The 16,767-nt window shown below is 38.6% G+C and overlaps 1 protein-coding gene across 1 annotated transcript in view; it reads left to right on the top strand.

Moving 5' to 3' along the window:
- The window catches only part of ABI3BP (ABI family member 3 binding protein), a 256,353-nt gene that overhangs the window by 236,996 nt on the left and 2,590 nt on the right, over positions 1-16,767 (top strand). The window contains exons 32-34 of the mRNA XM_080808158.1: positions 13,779-13,858; positions 14,713-14,742; positions 15,415-15,576. Coding sequence (XP_080664284.1) covers positions 13,779-13,858; positions 14,713-14,742; positions 15,415-15,576 — 272 coding nt within the window. The remainder of the gene's footprint in view (positions 1-13,778; positions 13,859-14,712; positions 14,743-15,414; positions 15,577-16,767) is intronic.

Below are 16,767 nucleotides of genomic sequence, written 5' to 3'. Positions count from 1 at the left end.
AAAGCATGGTAAGACAGCATAAAAGGTCACATAGAACCTACCCTGAAGTCCTGCAATTTAAAGGAGGGAAAGCCTCACAGAATACTCGAGACTAGACCTTGATGATAAAGGATATAACTGAACAGGACAAACTGGCAAGAAAAGAAAGAGCACCAACAGTATTGTTCGTTCAGATCAAGGCCACGTGTATGACTTGGGTGAATTACAAGTAGTCCTCTGACTTACTACTGACAGGGTTACAGTCAAATTAATAAAATTGTGAGTGCCAAATATAGGTTGGTTGGCTTTTTCTTTCTTTTTTTTTTTAAAGCCAGCTTTTTCCATAATATCTTGTGTTCTGAAGGCAAGATATCTTTCCATTATTTCTTTTCAGCCCCAACCATGATCCAAGATTAATGCTAATAAGAGACACACTATAGGGGCGCCTGGGTGGCTCAGTGGGTTAAGCTGCTGCCTTTGGCTCAGGTCGTGATCTCGGGGTCCTGGGCTCTCTGCTCGGCAGGGAGTCTGCTTCCCTCTCTCTCTCTGTCTGCCTCTCTGCCTACTTGTGATCTCTGCCTGTCAAATAAATAAATAAAATCTTAAAAAAAAAAAAGTCACACTGTAAGATAAAGAGGAAGTACGTATAGGACGCAGCCCCCAGCTGGTTTTTATTACCTATACAGAATGACTTTAGTCACATTTTCACTGCTCAGGGAAAATTATATCCCCAACAGACAAACTAAATTATAGTTGTTAAAATTCACCACCACCGCTGCCAGCCCTCCATGAGGCTCTGGAATTCCCTTTCTGAAAAGCTAGGAGATAATAACTTTTGAAAGAATTACAGTAGCTGTGTTCCAATTCCAGCAAACACAGGTATATAATTTATTTCACTATCATTTTCCATCATTTGTTTCGACTGAAAAACATGAGATCTAAAATAAGGTGATAATTACTGGCCCAACATTTATTACACCCTAAAAAGGGAAGAGTAGAGCTTGGCCATAGAACATTTAACCCAAAAGAATCAATGCAGAGAAAAAAGATCTCCAGGGCTGCTAGGTTAAAAATGCCAAGTGGTCTAGAACCAAAAGTACAGTGGACTCTGTTACCTTTTCTTCTCATGTGTATGCCTACCTCCTCCCCGACTGTTGTTACGACAGAGCCAGGTTCTTATCTCCTCTGTAGAAGCTCAAAAGATACCCACAGGGAGGGACCAGTTAGCTGCTCTCTTGCTGCCGGAGAGTCTGGCTGGCTGCATACCTGGTGCAAGATGTCTCTGTTAGAGAGTGGAGCTCCGTGGCTGTTCTGGGGCACCTGGTTGCAGTTCCAAAGGGAACACAGGAGGGACTCCCCCAGCCTTGCCAACAAATGCTTGCAGCTCCTGTGGGCTTTGGTCATAACTTTGCATGGGGAAGAGGGGCCATGGTGTGGAGTCATAGCTGTTTTAGTCAGGTGCAGCAGGAGAGATGAGCTGACAGAGGTGCACTGCTGTGCCATATCTCCTTCTCTTTCTTTTCAGGACCCCTCTCTCACCCCCTAGCCCTAAAATACTAAGAAAATATCAATATGCTGAATCAGTACCCAAATAGCCCACTCCCCAATATTTATTTTCCATTTATTTCCCCCATGAAATCTCAATGTGTGGCTCTTCCGAGGCTGAAAGAAAAAGAAAAATACAAAGAAGAGCCTCTCCTTTCTGCAGCCAACCACTTGGTGTGCAAATATCATTATGATTATTTTTAGTTCTGTGAACAGAAGGACCGATCAAGTATATGTCCAACAGTAAGTCTTGTAACCCTGCTTAAGGGGACCGGAAGGATGAAGTAAGCAATTGATCTCAAAGTCTCTCTTGCTTCTAAAATGATGCAGTTTTATGATATCCAAAGACATCACAGAATCAGTGGGAAACTGGAACTGAAAGTAAACCCCAAATCTAGGTTAAGTCTTACAGCAAGCCTAATTGTCCTGATGAACCATTTTTCTTTGAGTTTATATCTGTGGTCTGTAATTTGTTTTCAGACAAACTGTTTCTAGCACACATTTGGACAATCCATTGATAGGCTAAGTTCTTCCTGATGAACAGGTTGGACAATATCGATGGACACACACAATTGCTATACAGAAAAAGAAAAAAAAAAACAGCCCCATAATCTCTTCACATGAGCCCTTCTCTCCTAACTTGACTAAAAAGCTGAAGAATCCATTGTATGTGCCAGATACACATGTGGCCCAGCAATTTCCTATGGAAAATGTATTCTGTCTGGTAATTAAGATATAAATCAAGTTCACTTAACGTATTCATGTGCTTCTTTCTCTGTAGCCTGGGAGGTTTCTGGGGAACAGTTCTTCCTCTGAAACTAAAACATACTGAAGTTTCCTATAGCTGACAAGCAAAGACAGTTTGGGGTGACTGTTTGTGTTGTTTGATTTAATAAAATCTTGGCACTAAAAGCAAACTAGAATAGAGGCAGCAACTTCTCATAAACTCTAATTCTGGCTGAACAAAGCAGGCATGTGGAAAAGCCATTATGCTCTTATTCACAGTATTTTTGTGAAATTCTGGCCTCTGCAGATTCTGTATTAATTTTCAACATCTTTTCTCATGGGTTTTGTAGAAAGGAATAAAATAAACTAACAGAGCATTAGGCACTTTACTGAGTTTCCTTGTAGGTGTGGGTACCAGGACAATTGCTTCATCATTAAGGAAGAAAGAAATTTAGGGGGTTGCTCAGTTTTGCAAATTTTCTCCTGGCAGAAGTAGAGCTAAGAGCATGGAACTCCACTAGTCTATAAAGAGAGCAATTATTCATTCACATAAATATATTATTTTCATTACTTTTCACTTAGAATTCCTTAGTATGGGGGCAGTTCCAGAAATGTACTATAACACTATAGACTTGGAGTGCAGCCCAGATCTGGAATTTCTTGTTCCTGTAGAAATGGGAGATACAGGAATGTCCCTGAGGACATACTGGGCAGCTGGTTGATGATACCTGACGGCTGCTGATGCCCTGCCCCTCTGCCCTCTGGCCCTGATCAGAACTTATTTTATCCCTAATAAGTGTCCTTGCAGCTCTGCCCTTTTGCTCCTTATCTGTATTCCCAGGTCAATACAAGGTCTGCATGAGGCAGGTGTCCAGAAATGCCTGGAGAACTGATTGATTGGATTTCTCATTCCTTATTGGAGTGCCTATCACTCATTTTTTCATATTCCACTCTTCCATTTCTCTCCCCCTGACTGAAGCCTTACCTGAAAAGGGCTCAAATATTTCAAGGGTACCTCGGGGTATTTAAATACCTCGTTGGTATTTAAATCTTATGCTGATTTTCACAGTTGTTCTTGCACACTACCCTCTATTACCCACTCCTCTGGAATAATGTTTTAGCACTTTCTAGACTCTTTATTGAAATCTTAAAACTTTTCGTTAATGTTTTTTCTCAGCCTCTTAGCCAGCCAAAATATGGAGCTATTTTGATGGCAGGCAGAAAGATTCATCCGCTGAATTTTTATTCTTCCCAATAACCCCATAGCTATACTCTTATTGTAAACTTCACAACCTCAAAAGCAAGTATGTACATAAAGAAGAGTTCTGCCTTGAGAATTCTATGGCAGTGTTTGTCAAGTTCCCTGATAATAAAATCACCTTTAAAAATTATTCTAGAGATAGAAATGTAATACTAGAGAATTGTATTGTATTGCTTTTATATTTGTTATTTCTTCACAAAAAAACCTTAAATAACATCATCCTCCTTTTTATATAGGAAAAAATTGAGATTCACGGAGCTTAAGGAACTTACCTTAAAGTCACATATCAGTGAGCTGTGAACCCAAGTCTTCATGGTTCCACAGCCCATGACCTTAGCCACAGCACCTTGCTGCCTTCTGAGAGGGAGGCTCAGGAAGACTGGTTTTGTTTGGATCCATTCCCACCGGGGCAGAACCTGGCATGGCATTCTGCCAGTGGCGTTTGTTACTCACTTGGCTTGTCCTTGGAGAGACAGAGGCTTGACTACAGTCATCATCTGGACTGTATTCCATTTAGATACTGGTTTTGATGACATAGGCCTTATAAATGACTTTTTAAAATTTTTTTTTTTTTTTTTTTTTTTTAGAGACAGAGTGAGTGTGAGAGAGGGGAAGGGCAGGGTGAGAGGGAGAGTGAGAATCTTAAGCAGACCCATGCTTAGGGCAGAACCTGACCTCACAACCCTGAGATCATGACCTGAGTGGAAATCAGAGTCAGACGCTTAATCAACTGAGCCACCAAGGTGCCACAAATTAAATTTTCATTTTTATCTGAAATATATGTATATGGTTTTAAAAGTCAAATGCTACAAAGCTCTTCATTCCTCTTCCTAAATTCTACTTCCCAGAAGCAACAATTTTCTTTTTTTTTTTTCAGCTTTATTATGGGAAAATTGAAAAAACTGTAAGGTATTTAAAGTATATACAATATGATGATTTGATATACATTATGAAATTATTTCCTCTCCCACAATCAGGTTAACTAACACAACCATCACCTTGTATATTAACCTATTTAGGGGTTGAGGGTGACAACATTTAAAGTCTAGTCTTAGCACATTTCAATCATACAATACAGTGTTATCAATGATAGTTACCGTATTCCACATTAGATCCTCAGATCTTATACATCTTGTAACTGAAAGTTTGTACCCTTTGCCAAGATTTGTTTCCCCCAGTCCCTGGCAACCACTTTCCTACTCTTTCTGTGAGTCTGACTTTTTTTGGGTTTCAACATATCAGGGATACCATGCAGGGGTTCCCATTACTCCACATCCTCACCAGCATGTGTTCGTTACCTCTTGTCTCTTTGTTAATAGACATCCTAACAGGTGTGAGATGATACTTTACTGTGCTTTCGATTTGCATCTCCCGGGCAGCTAGTCATGTCAAGTACTTTTTAATACCTGTTGGCCATCTGTATATCTTCTTCGGAAAAAAATGCCTATTTAGGTTCTTCGCCCAGTTTTTAATTCAGTTACTTTTCTGTTATTGAGTTGCATATGTTCCCTTTATATTTGTTTATTAGCCCCTTATCACATACGTGTTTTACAAATATTTTCTCCCATTCTATAGGTTGCCTTTTCTTTGTGTTGATGGTTTCCTTTGCTGTGCAGAAGGCTTTTAGTTTTATGTAGGCTCACGTCTCTTAGCTTCTGTTGCCTTTACTTTTGGTACCAAATTAAAAAAAAAAAAAAATCATTGCCAAGTCTGATGTCAAGGAGATTACCCCCTAGGTTTTCTTCCATTAGTTTTCTGGTTGCAGATCTTATAGTCAAGTGTTTAATCCATTTTGAGTTAATTTTGTGTATGGTGTAAAATAGTGGTCCAGTTTCATTCTCTTGCATGTAGCTGTCCAGTTTTCCCAACATCAGTTATTTGAAAAGATTATCTTTTTCCCCAATTGTATATTCTTGTCTCCTTTGTCATAAATTCACTGTGTATGGGTGAGTTTATTTCTGTGTTCTCTATTATGTTCCATTGATTTATGTACCTGTTTTTTATACCAGTACCATACTATTTTTGATGACTAAAGCTATGTAACATAGCTGGGAATCCAGGACCATGAGGCCTTCAGCTCCATTCTTCCTCAAAATGACCTGGGCCATTCTGGGTCTTCTGTGATTCTACACAAACTACAGGATTCATTGTTGTATTTTTGTGAAAAATGCCATTGAATTTTGATAGCAGTTGCATTGAATCTATAGAATGCTTTGGATAGTAGGGAAATTTTAACAATATTAATTCTTCTAATCCATTAACATGGAATGTCTTTCCGTGTATTTATGTTTTCCTCAGTTCCTTTCTTATTTCTTATAGTTTTCAGTGTACAAATCTTTTACCTTCTTGGATAAATTTACTTCTAAGTATTTTATTCTTTTTGATGCTATTAGAAATGGGATTGTTTTCTTCATTTCTCTTTCTGAAAGTTCATTGTTGGTGTATGAAAACACAACTGATTTTTGTATACTGATTTTGTATCCTGCAACTTGACCAAATTTGTTTATTCTAACAGTATTTTGGTAGACTCTTTAGGGTTTTCTATATATATAACCATGTCATCCACAAACAGAGATAGTTGTACTTCTTCGTTTCTGATTTGGATGCCAGTACTTGCTTCCCACCATGCCTCCCCTCCAATTGCTCTGGCTAGGATTTCCAGTATTATGTCAAACGAAAGTGGCAAGAGGCGGCATCCTGGTCTTGTTCCTGACAGAGAGGGAAAGGTTTCAGCATTTCACTGTTGGGTCTGATGTTAGCTGTGGGCTTGTCATTTATGGCCTTAATTATGTTGAGATATATTCCCTCCATACCACTTTTTTGAAAGTTTTTGTCATGAAAGTATGTTGAATTCCATCTAATGCTTTTCTGCATCTACTGACTTTATATGGATTATCCCTCATCTTACTGAGCGGTATACATCACATTGACTGATTTGTGGTTGTTGAAGCATCTTTGTATCCCTCGACTGAATCTCACTTGGTCATGTTCTATTCAAATTATCTGTTTCTTTATCATTCAGTCTTGGTAAGTTTTTTGCTTCTAGGAATGTATCCATTTTTTTCCATATTACACAATTTGTTGGAGTATAATCTGTTATAGTAGCCTCTTATTTTGGGGTAATCAGTTGTAATGTCTCCTCTCTCATTTCGGATTTTATTTATTTTAGTCTTCTTTTTTCTTAACTGAAGTTTAATCGATTTTATTTATCTTTTAGAAAACCAGCTCTTAGTTTCATTGATCTTTTTTACTGTTTTTCTGGTTTCTATTTCATTTATTTCTATTCTGATCTTTGTTATTTCCTCTCTTCTGCCAACTTTGGGCTTACTTTGTTCTTTTTGTAGTTCTTTGAGCTGTAAAGTTAGGTTATTTATTTGATGTCTTAATGTAGGTATGCATCATTATGTATTTCCCTTTTTGAATTGCTTTTGCTGCGTCTCGTAAGTTTTCATATGTTGTATTTCCATTTTCATTTGACTCAAGATATTTTTGATTACTCTTTTGATTTCTTCTTGGATCCATTGGTTGTTCAGGAGCATAGTGTTTAAACTCCACATATTTGTGACTTTTCCAGTTTTCTTCATGTAATTGATTTCTAGTTTCTGACCATTATGATTAGAAAAAAATGCTTGATATGATTTCAGTTTTCTTTAGTTTTTCAAGACTTCATTTGTGGACTAAAATATGATCCATCCTGAAGAATGTTACATTTGTGCTTGAGAATATGTCTTCCAATGGAATGTTCTGTAAATGTCTGTTAGATCTTTCTAGTCCAAGGTATCGTTTTAAGTCCAATGTTTCACTCTGATTTTGTCTGAATGGTCCCCCACTTTCTTTGCTTTCCATCTGAATGGTGTATCTTTTTCCACCCCTTCACTTTCAGTCTATGTGTGTCCTTAAAGCTGAAGTGAGTCTCTTATTTACTCTTATTTACTTGGTTCTTGTTTTTTGTTTTTTGTGTTTTTTTTCTTTGAGCCACTCTCTGTACTTGGATTGGAGAATTTTGTCTTTTGACATTTAAAGTAATTATTGGTAGGTTTGGACTTACTGTGGCTATTTTGTTCATTGTTTTCTGGTTGTTTGTAATTCTTTTGTTCCTTTATTTCCTCTTTTGTGCCTTTCCTTGTGATTTGATGATTTCCTGTAGAGGTTTACTTGATTGCTTTCTCTTTATCTTCTATGTATCTACCATGGGAAACTGCTTTTGTTAACCTGAGGCTTACACAGACCATTTATGACAGTCTATTTTAAGCTAGTAACAATTTAACTTCAAACGAGTACAAAAGCTCTAAACCTTTATACTCTCCCTTACACATTGCTTTTGATATCACAACTTACTTTTTTTACATTGTTGTAATCCTTAACAAATTGTTACATCATTATTTTTAATACTCTCCTCTTTTAACCTTCACATTAGAGTTGTAAGTTATTTGCCCAACTATGATTAGAATACTCTGAATATAACTACGTATTTATCTTTACTGGTGAGTTTTATACTTTTATATGTTTTCTTGTGACTAAGTGGCATCCTCTAATTTTAGCCAGGACTCTAACCTTTCTTGTAAGGCCAGTGTAGTGGTGATGAATTCTTAACTTTTGTTCAGGAAACTCTCCCTTTCTTTCAATTCTGAAGGACAATTTTGCTGGGTAGTTTTTTGTTTGTTTGTTTGTTTTAACTTTAACATGTTGAATATGTCAGATCTACTCTCTTCTGGCCTGAATGTTTCTGCTGAAAAATCTGCTGATAGTATTATGGAACTTCCTTTGTATGAAACAAGGTGCTTTCCTCTTCTTTTAGATTCTCTCCTTGTCTTGAACTTTTAGCAGTTTAATTATAGCGTGTCTCAGTGTGGATATCTTTCGATTCTCCTATATGGAACTCCTTGGACTTCTTGGCTATGGATGTCTGTTTCTTTCTCCAGGTTAAGGAAGATTTTAGCCAGATTTCCTTACATAAGCTTTCTGCCCCTTTCTCTCTCAATCCTCCTTCTTGGACAGGGCCCTGTAATGCATATCTTGGTCTGCTTGATGGTGTCCTATATGTCTCTTAGTTATTTTCACTCATTTTCATTTTTTTATCTTTTGGCTCCTCGGATTAGATGAATTCCTCTAGACTGTCTTCAGGTTTGCTGATCCTTTGGTACAGGTCACCTAGTCTGCTGTTGAACTCCTCTAATGAATTTTTCAGTTCATTATTGTATCTTAAGCTAAGTGATTTGTTTGGTACTTTTTAAATAGTCTCTCTTCATTGAAATTCTTGCTTTGTTCAGGAATTTGCCTCTTGACCTTGGTAAGCATCTTTACAACTATTACTTTGAATTCGCAGGTAAATCACTATCTATTCCATCGAGATCTGTTCCTGTAGATTTTCCTTGTTTTGTGTGGAGCATAGTCTTCTGTTTCTTCAATTTCCTTCTTTGTTCATTTCTGCACATTAGCTAAAACAGCCACCTCTCCCAGTCTTGATAGAATGGTCCTGTGTAGGAAATGAATCTCTTGAATCAGTCCACCCCAAGGTCCTAGCTGTCCCTCAAACCTCTGAGCTTGTCCAAAACACCTGCTTTGTTATTAGTGGCTCCATAGCTGAGGGTGCTCCCAAACCCACCAGCGTCCCAAAGGAGAGAATTATAATCAGCACCTGGATGCAGCCTAATTATAAGCTGGACCCTCAGCAGCTAGGATACTATGTACTTAATCCCCCTCCAAAGAGACCCTGGAAGATGGGCATTTTTGCCTGCTCCCTCTGTGCTGGGCCCAGGATATAGCCAGCAAGAGAGCTCCTATAACTATTAAAAAAAAAAAAATGCTTTGTGTGCTACAGTATTATGGGACTCAAGAATGCAAGCCCCATTGGTTCGCAGAGCCAAGAAAGTGGGGACATCCCTTGAATAGCAGCTACAAAAGCTAGGGTACCAGATATTTGCACACTCATTCCAGGGAGATGCTGTTGACTTAGCTGTACTGTTGCAGCAGCCTGGAGGGAGGGGACAAGGAACGTGCCAACAGTTTCCCAACCTGTGGTGAGGATTGCAGCCAGCCAAGACATATGTGCTATAGTTAGAAGCCTCACCCTCAGATAGCAGGGGGGGTTTTAAATTTTTTTTTAATTCAATTTAGTTAACATAAAGTGTATTATTAGTTTCAGAAGTAGAATTTAGTGATTCCTCAGTTGCATATTACCCCCAGTGCTCATTACATCAAATGCCCTTTTTAAAAAAAAAAAGATTTTATTTGCCAGGGAGAGAGAGAGAGAGCACAAGCAGGCAGAGTGGCAGGCAGAGGCAGAGAGAAGCAGGCTCCCTGCTGAGCAAGGAGCCCGAAGCAGGACTCGATCCCAGGACGCTGGGATCATGACCTGAGCCAAAGGCAGTGGCTTAACCAACTGAGCCTCCCAGGCGTCCCTCAAGTGCCCTTCTTAATGTCTACCACCCAATTACCCCATCCCCCCACCCATCTCTCCTCCGGGAACCTTCAGTTTGTTCCCTCTAGTTAAGAGTCTTTTATGGTTTTTATCTTATTTTTTCCTTCCCTTTCCTTATGTTCATCAGATAGCAGATTTTAAAGTATGAAAATAAACCTCTTGGGGAATACTGGTATAGGGTGGGTTTGCCTATTCCCTCTGTGCTGAGCCCTGGGAGGTTAGCTGGTTAAGTACCGCTTCCTGGCTACAGTTCTGAGGAACTTGTGAATGGAAGCCCTATTGGCTTTTAGAAGTAGGTGTTTATGGGCCTCATCCCTCAGGTGGGAGTCTTAAAAGTTGGGGTATTAGATGTGAGGTCCATACCCTTTGCTCCTCATGGAGAAGCTGGGAGTTGGGGATTTGCTGCCAATTATAGGACACTATGTCAGGAGCAGGGTTTATGGCAAGAGTGTGTGTCAGCCTTTCCTACCCATTTCAGTGTGGGTGTTCTTTCATTTACCCGGGGTGTATGAGCCGCTGGGCTAGTTTCTGGATCTTTCAGAGAGAACTCTTCCGTGTTCAGCTGTATATATGATGTGCCTGTGGGAGGAGAGGAGCTCAGGAGCCTCCTATTTCCCCATCTTAGCTCTCCTCCATGTTCAATTACTTGCACTATTTCTTCTGTTAATTAAATCCGTATTTCTAGACTGACCATTTCTCAAAAATGCAAAATACTTCATTTCTTTGTTCCATGTGCTTGTGTTCCATGTCTCCTAGAATCCCTCACCATCCTTTTGTCCCCATCTCCTACATCCTTTTCATTTATATCCTTTGTCTTCTTTTACTCCCTTCCTTTGTGGCATTCCTTGAGAAATACATCTTTAGAATAGATTATTATGGAAGATGATGTTTTTGAGTTCTTCTATGTCTGGAAATATCCTTTCTTTTACTGATGGTGTTGTTTAGGCGGACAGACTTTAGAATGAAGAGAAGACTTTTGAAGGCATTGTTCCATTGTTTTAAGTATTTTATTTATTTTAGAGATAGAGAGGGGAAAGCAAAGGGGAGGAGTACAGTAGAGGAGTAGAGGGAGAGGAACAAGCAGATTCCACACCGACAGCAAAGCCTAACGTGGGGCTTGATCTCATAGCCCTGAGATCATGACCTGAGCTGAAATCAAGAGTCAGACGCTTACCTGACTGTGCCACCCAGGGTGCCCCTCTTACATAGTTTTCTGACTTCCATTGCTAAGAAGTCAAATGCTATTCTGAGTCTGGATCCTTTGAATGGGACCTATTTTCTTCTCAGAAACATTTAACATCTTGTCTCTAGCCCAGTGATTTAAAATTTTTCAACTTGTCTGCTTTGGTTAGTCTTTTTTCTTTTTTTAACTTTTGCTGAGAGTATAGAGTTTTTAAATCTGGAAGCCCATGTCTCTCAGATCTGAGAAATTATTTACTTTCTAGGATAATTGTGCACCCTTTTCACCTCCTCTCTCTTCTGGAATCTACTAGTTAGGTGTTACATTCCCTAGAAAAATCAGATTTCCTTATTTTTGCTCAGTTTTCATCTGAGTTTTTGTCCTAGTATTTGTAACATTTTAACTTGATCTTCCAAACTATTAAATATTTTATTCTTTCAAAAATAATGTCTTTTATGAAGATTTTTAATAGCATGCTCATTCCCTACATGAAATCAGTATCTTCTGAAACATTACTCTTAGACCTGGTGTGTCATAAATTTCGTGATAGAATGTGCTGAGAAAGATTTTGCCACTTCAAATATTTTCTTTGTATAGGGTTTGAACACCCAAAAATATATGCCTTTTAAAGTTTCCCTGTTAATTAATTTTAAATGATTTCTTCAAAACTTGTTAAGTATCATAAAGTGTTGGCAAGAAACAGAAAAAGTAGCTTATGAACATCTGCGGCATGCTACAAATGGAGCTGAAGTGTAAATAACTGTGAAATAAAAAGACATGGAGATGGTTCCAGCAATCAGACTTGGCCAAAGCACAGGGTTTTGGGCAACGGCTTGGAATGTGGAATGCATTGCCCACTTAAATCAAGGTCCAGATGCTTGTTACTTCTTTTTTCCAGTTTCCATTCACCATAATAGGTGTGTGTGTGTGTGTGTGTGTGTGTGTGTGTGTGTTTTTTTTAAGGTCTTCGGGCCTCTGAGCAAGAATTCAATCTTTAAAAAATGTTCCATGCCCAAGCAACATCTTATATACATGCCATTTATTTAAATGAGTGACATGGATGGTTTTATATTGGCATTCTTATTGCAAATGATAATGGTACCTTCTATCAGTTGATTAAGTTTATAAAAGGCTTTGATATGTAGTCTCTCACTAAAAACCCTGGAAGCTTTAATCCTCATTGCAATTTGTAAAAGCAGACGGTAATAGCACAATGATTAAGAATCTTATTGTTCTTAACTGAAAAATAGGATAATACTGATCTTGTAGTGTTTGTGTGTTGTTACTTTATATATGTAGAATTAATGTGTTTGATATACAGCACTCAAAAAGTGGTTGCCGTTGTTGTAATGCTAGAATCTGTCATCTTATAGACTTTAGCTGTATTATAATGCAATGCCTCAGTAGTCAAGAATCTGATTTCTTGGAACTCCACAAAGTTGTTACTTCTCCACTTAGTATCTTCTGTACCAAGTAGAGCTGTCCTCCTTCTGTTTTTCACTCATTTATAAAATATATTTCCATCTTTTGTGTGTCCTGCATTCTAATTCAATTACAAACTTCTCAAAAATAGGAATCATCTCCCAAAAGTCTTGTACAAATTTGAGATTCAAAATGCTATCAGCTGACTCAAGTTGGTTTTATACTCAAAATTATTTTCCTGCTAAGTCTGGAAAGAATGCTTAGTTTCCAGGCAAACAGCAAACAGCTTTACTGCTTGAATTTCTTTAAAGGATTTGTTCTAACTATTCTATGAATGCAGTGTGGTAAATAACGCATAGCAAGTTAATGCATAATTCTTAGGATCAAACATACTTAGAACACCAGGGCATCTAGGTTAATTTTGTGTTTTTTAATTTTGTTTTTTAATTTTTGTTTTTTAATGTAAAGAGTTAAGGCCTAGCCTATATGAATCTGATTTGTACAGGAAGAAAAGTCAGTATTTGTGCCCATGCTCTTTCATGGTCATATTACCATTTCCCTATTCTGGAGGTATGGCTTCCTGTGATCCACAGAACACCAGAGTTCCAGGAGACAGAAACAGGAAATCCTTGCATAGAAATACTTTCACATGCACCTGTTCCCCTCACCTTGGGAACTTGTTACAAATTCCTACTTAGACCCCCTCAAAAAATTGATTCAGCAGCCAAGATGAAGCAAGAAATCTGTGTTTTAAACAAACTTTCCCAAATGCCCCTCTATCATGTGATTCTGACATACAGAGTTCAAGCTCCACAAGGTGAAACACTGGCCAAGTCTGAGGCCGTGTCCAGGGTTGGGATAATAAGAAATAAAAGGCAACCTTTCCATTAAGTAGCGAAGTAGCGAAAACATTTGAAGGAGAGACTCCTGGTTGCTGGAATTAGCCTGGATCCACATATATCTCTTCCCTTTGTGTTCCTTACCAACTTGCCTGTTGTTTCTACTAGCTAGCTGTCTTTTTAAAAACAACACCAATTTTTTTATTAACTTAATCCTTATACAAAACATCAGACAAGGTGTTTGATAAGTAGAGTTTATTTCCCCATGCTGCTTCTCAAATATATGTGTACTCACTGCCTCAGGATTTCAAAATAGAATCAAGGATTTCAATGTAACAAAGAAAGATTGTTTCCCCTGAAGAATGTATTACAATTAAAAAAAAAAAAAAATTCTCTCCTACACAGCTATGAATTCCAGGTGAAACCCAAAAACCCACTTGGAGAAGGCCCACCCAGCAACACAGTGGCATTCAGCACTGAATCAGGTAATCACATCAACAGTAATGCCCATCCAGGATATTAACAGGCCACAGTGTTTTTGCCTAAGGAGCTTCTCTGAAACACAGCTAAATGAACAGTGTATAAAGTGTTTAATTTTGAGAAAGCAGATTGATAAAAAGAGCCTTAAGGAAACATTACATAGATCTTTTCTCACTTATTTTGATGTCAGGGGAAAAAAAAGGCATACCAGTTTAAAAGATAAAGTGTATCAATGTATACTCAAAATTAACTAGTGAATGAATACTCCCTCTGTATGCTTAGAATCAATGGCCAGAATCAAAATATCAGACAGTCATAGTATATCCAGAAAGGGAATTCATTTGATAGTTTTTTTTTATAAAAAGCTGTGAAAATTTCTGACCTTCTATACTCCAATTTCTTTAAAAGATACATCTGTACTCACAGCATTAGTAGTGTCATTTTTATACCAACTGCACTTCATGGCATTCTGGTGACTTTACCATCGATAGTTTCTGTCTGAATCTGAAAGAGGAAGCTTTACAATGGAGTGAGAGCTTGAAGAGCAACAAAGATTCCAAAAGATACAGCTTAGTACCTGGCAGGTACTAAGGTCTGTAAAGTACCTGGCAGGTACTAAGGTCTGTAAAGATACAGACTTAGTACCTGGCAGGAGCAAGGTACCTGACTCCAGGTACCTTGCTAAACTCAAGGCATGTCAATAACTCTAAAACAAAACACACTTCAGTCTTTAGCAAGAGTGTACCATTTTGCAAGTCAGACTTAACTGTCAGCATCCAACTTCTTCACTATGCTGCTGGCACACTGGGACTTACTTACCTAATGTAATGTCTGACTCTTGTTTGCTGTTTCTCTTCAGCGGACCCAAGAGTGAGCGAGCCAGTTTCTGGTAAGTACCTGTCTCAGTGTGAACATAACTATATGCTTTTCTAAACTGATTCAACTGAACAAGCATGGTGGCATTTTAGTCATGATTTCATTTTAGTCTACTTTGTCTTAGACTATCAGTCAGGTGGGAATGCTTACTAGAACACTCCCTAACACTGAGAACCTGTAATGTTTGGGGGAAACAAGTCATGTATTTTGAAACTTGCTTTCATTCATGTGCCAGGACAGCTCAAAATTTCAGTTATGTAAGTCAAGATATAACCTCCTCATTTCCACTTTTAATGACAAGTCACATTAAAGCATCTGTTTAAATTATATACTATGCTACCAAAAACAAACAACCCACCCCCCCTCCCAAAAACAAAACAAAACCCAACAACCTAAATTTGCCCTTAAGGGAATGCTGTCCACATGTAGCCCTGCACAGGTTACTTGAAACCTGAACATACTGCTTATCTCACTACTGAAAGGAACTTAGGTGGGAGTTTATATGTTTAAACTCAGTACATAATTTTGGGTCCAATATTTAGCATTGGAGAAAACCAGATATCAGCAGACTGACAATGAACTTTGCAAATAACTTTTTAAAAAATATTTAGTATTTTTTAGCTAAAAATATTAAGCTCTTCAGCACCCAAATGCTAAACTCAAGGCATGTGTTTTCCTTATGCAGCAGGAAGAGATGCCATCTGGACTGAAAGACCCTTTAACTCAGACTCTTACTCAGAATGTAAGGGCAAACAGTATGTCAAACGGACGTGGTATAAGAAGTTTGTAGGGGTGCAGCTGTGCAACTCTCTCCGCTACAAGATTTATCTGAGTGACTCCCTCACAGGTAAGCTGTTTCAAGCCTTCAGGGAATGCTTCACAGCATTCTGTAACCTGGCCTTTCCCACAGATGGCTCCCCACACCAAGGTGTGATAGAAACACAGTTCTTTATTTTGAGCAACATGTTACTGGAATACTCAGCCTGGGATTAGAGGCATGCGATTAGAATGTAAATAATGAAAATGCAGTGTGAAACAAAATCGTCCGGGCAAACTTGCATGTGAAGGCACTTGCCACACTGGAGCTCACTGTGTCACAGCCACTAGGCACAGAGAGCCCACTGATGATAAAATGAGAGTATGTAACAGTCATCACGGAAGGAATAGGGCATATTTTAAGATTTAAGTCTCCCAGAGACAAGATCAAAACACCTGACAGAGAGGGTGATAACTCCTTGCTCCAGACTCAGTGGTAATGTTATTTTCTCTTTTGTATTCACACAATAAAAATTTTAAACAAAAAGAAAAAAAAATTTTAAACAAGGCTGGTCGCAACACAGAAAGGTAGACATTTGGTCAGTCATTCAGCAAATAGCTGCTTTGTTCAGAGGTTTTCTAGGTGCTAAGGACAAAGCGCTACGCAGCTTCTAATTTAGTAGGGATAGACCACAAATATGTAAATAAAAATTGCATGCAGTGCTTTGAAGAAAAATTAAAAAGGGTGAAAGAAAATGTTCGAGTGGAAGCTTCTTTAGGTAGAATGGCCTCTCTGAAAAGCTAAGGTTTATGCTAAGTAGAAAACTATGAGAAGGAACCACCCCCAGCAAAAGTCTAGGGATGAGGCACTAGAGGTAGAGGGGAGAAAAAGCAAGGGCCCTGCTGGAACATGCCTGGCCAGGGCTACTGGTGTGGCTGAGGCTTCATAAGGAGAGGGGCAGCCAGGCAGACAGGTGTAGAATCCTGTGGGACTTTGACACCAGGTAAGGATTTGGGGTTTTCTTTTGAATATAATAGGAGTGTGCAGGGGGGATTTATGAAGAGTAACATCTGAGCTGCATTTTAAAAAGATGCCTGATCTCTGGGAGGAGTGGAGGGGTAAGGGAGTGAGAGAGAGAGGAAGGAGTAAAAGCAGTGGTGGCAGCTGAAGACTTCCAGTGTTCAGTCAAGAGACACTGGTGGCTTGAATTAGGGTGAAGGGGGCAAAAAGTAAAAATAGAAAAAACTATCAGAAAAAATTGGAATATTTCAGAATTATCCT

Source organism: Martes martes (genome assembly GCF_963455335.1).
Source record: "Martes martes genome assembly, chromosome: 1".
NCBI lineage: Eukaryota > Metazoa > Chordata > Mammalia > Carnivora > Mustelidae > Martes > Martes martes.
The sequence above is the reverse complement of the archived record's forward strand: the minus strand, read 5'-3'. Positions and strand labels throughout refer to the sequence as shown.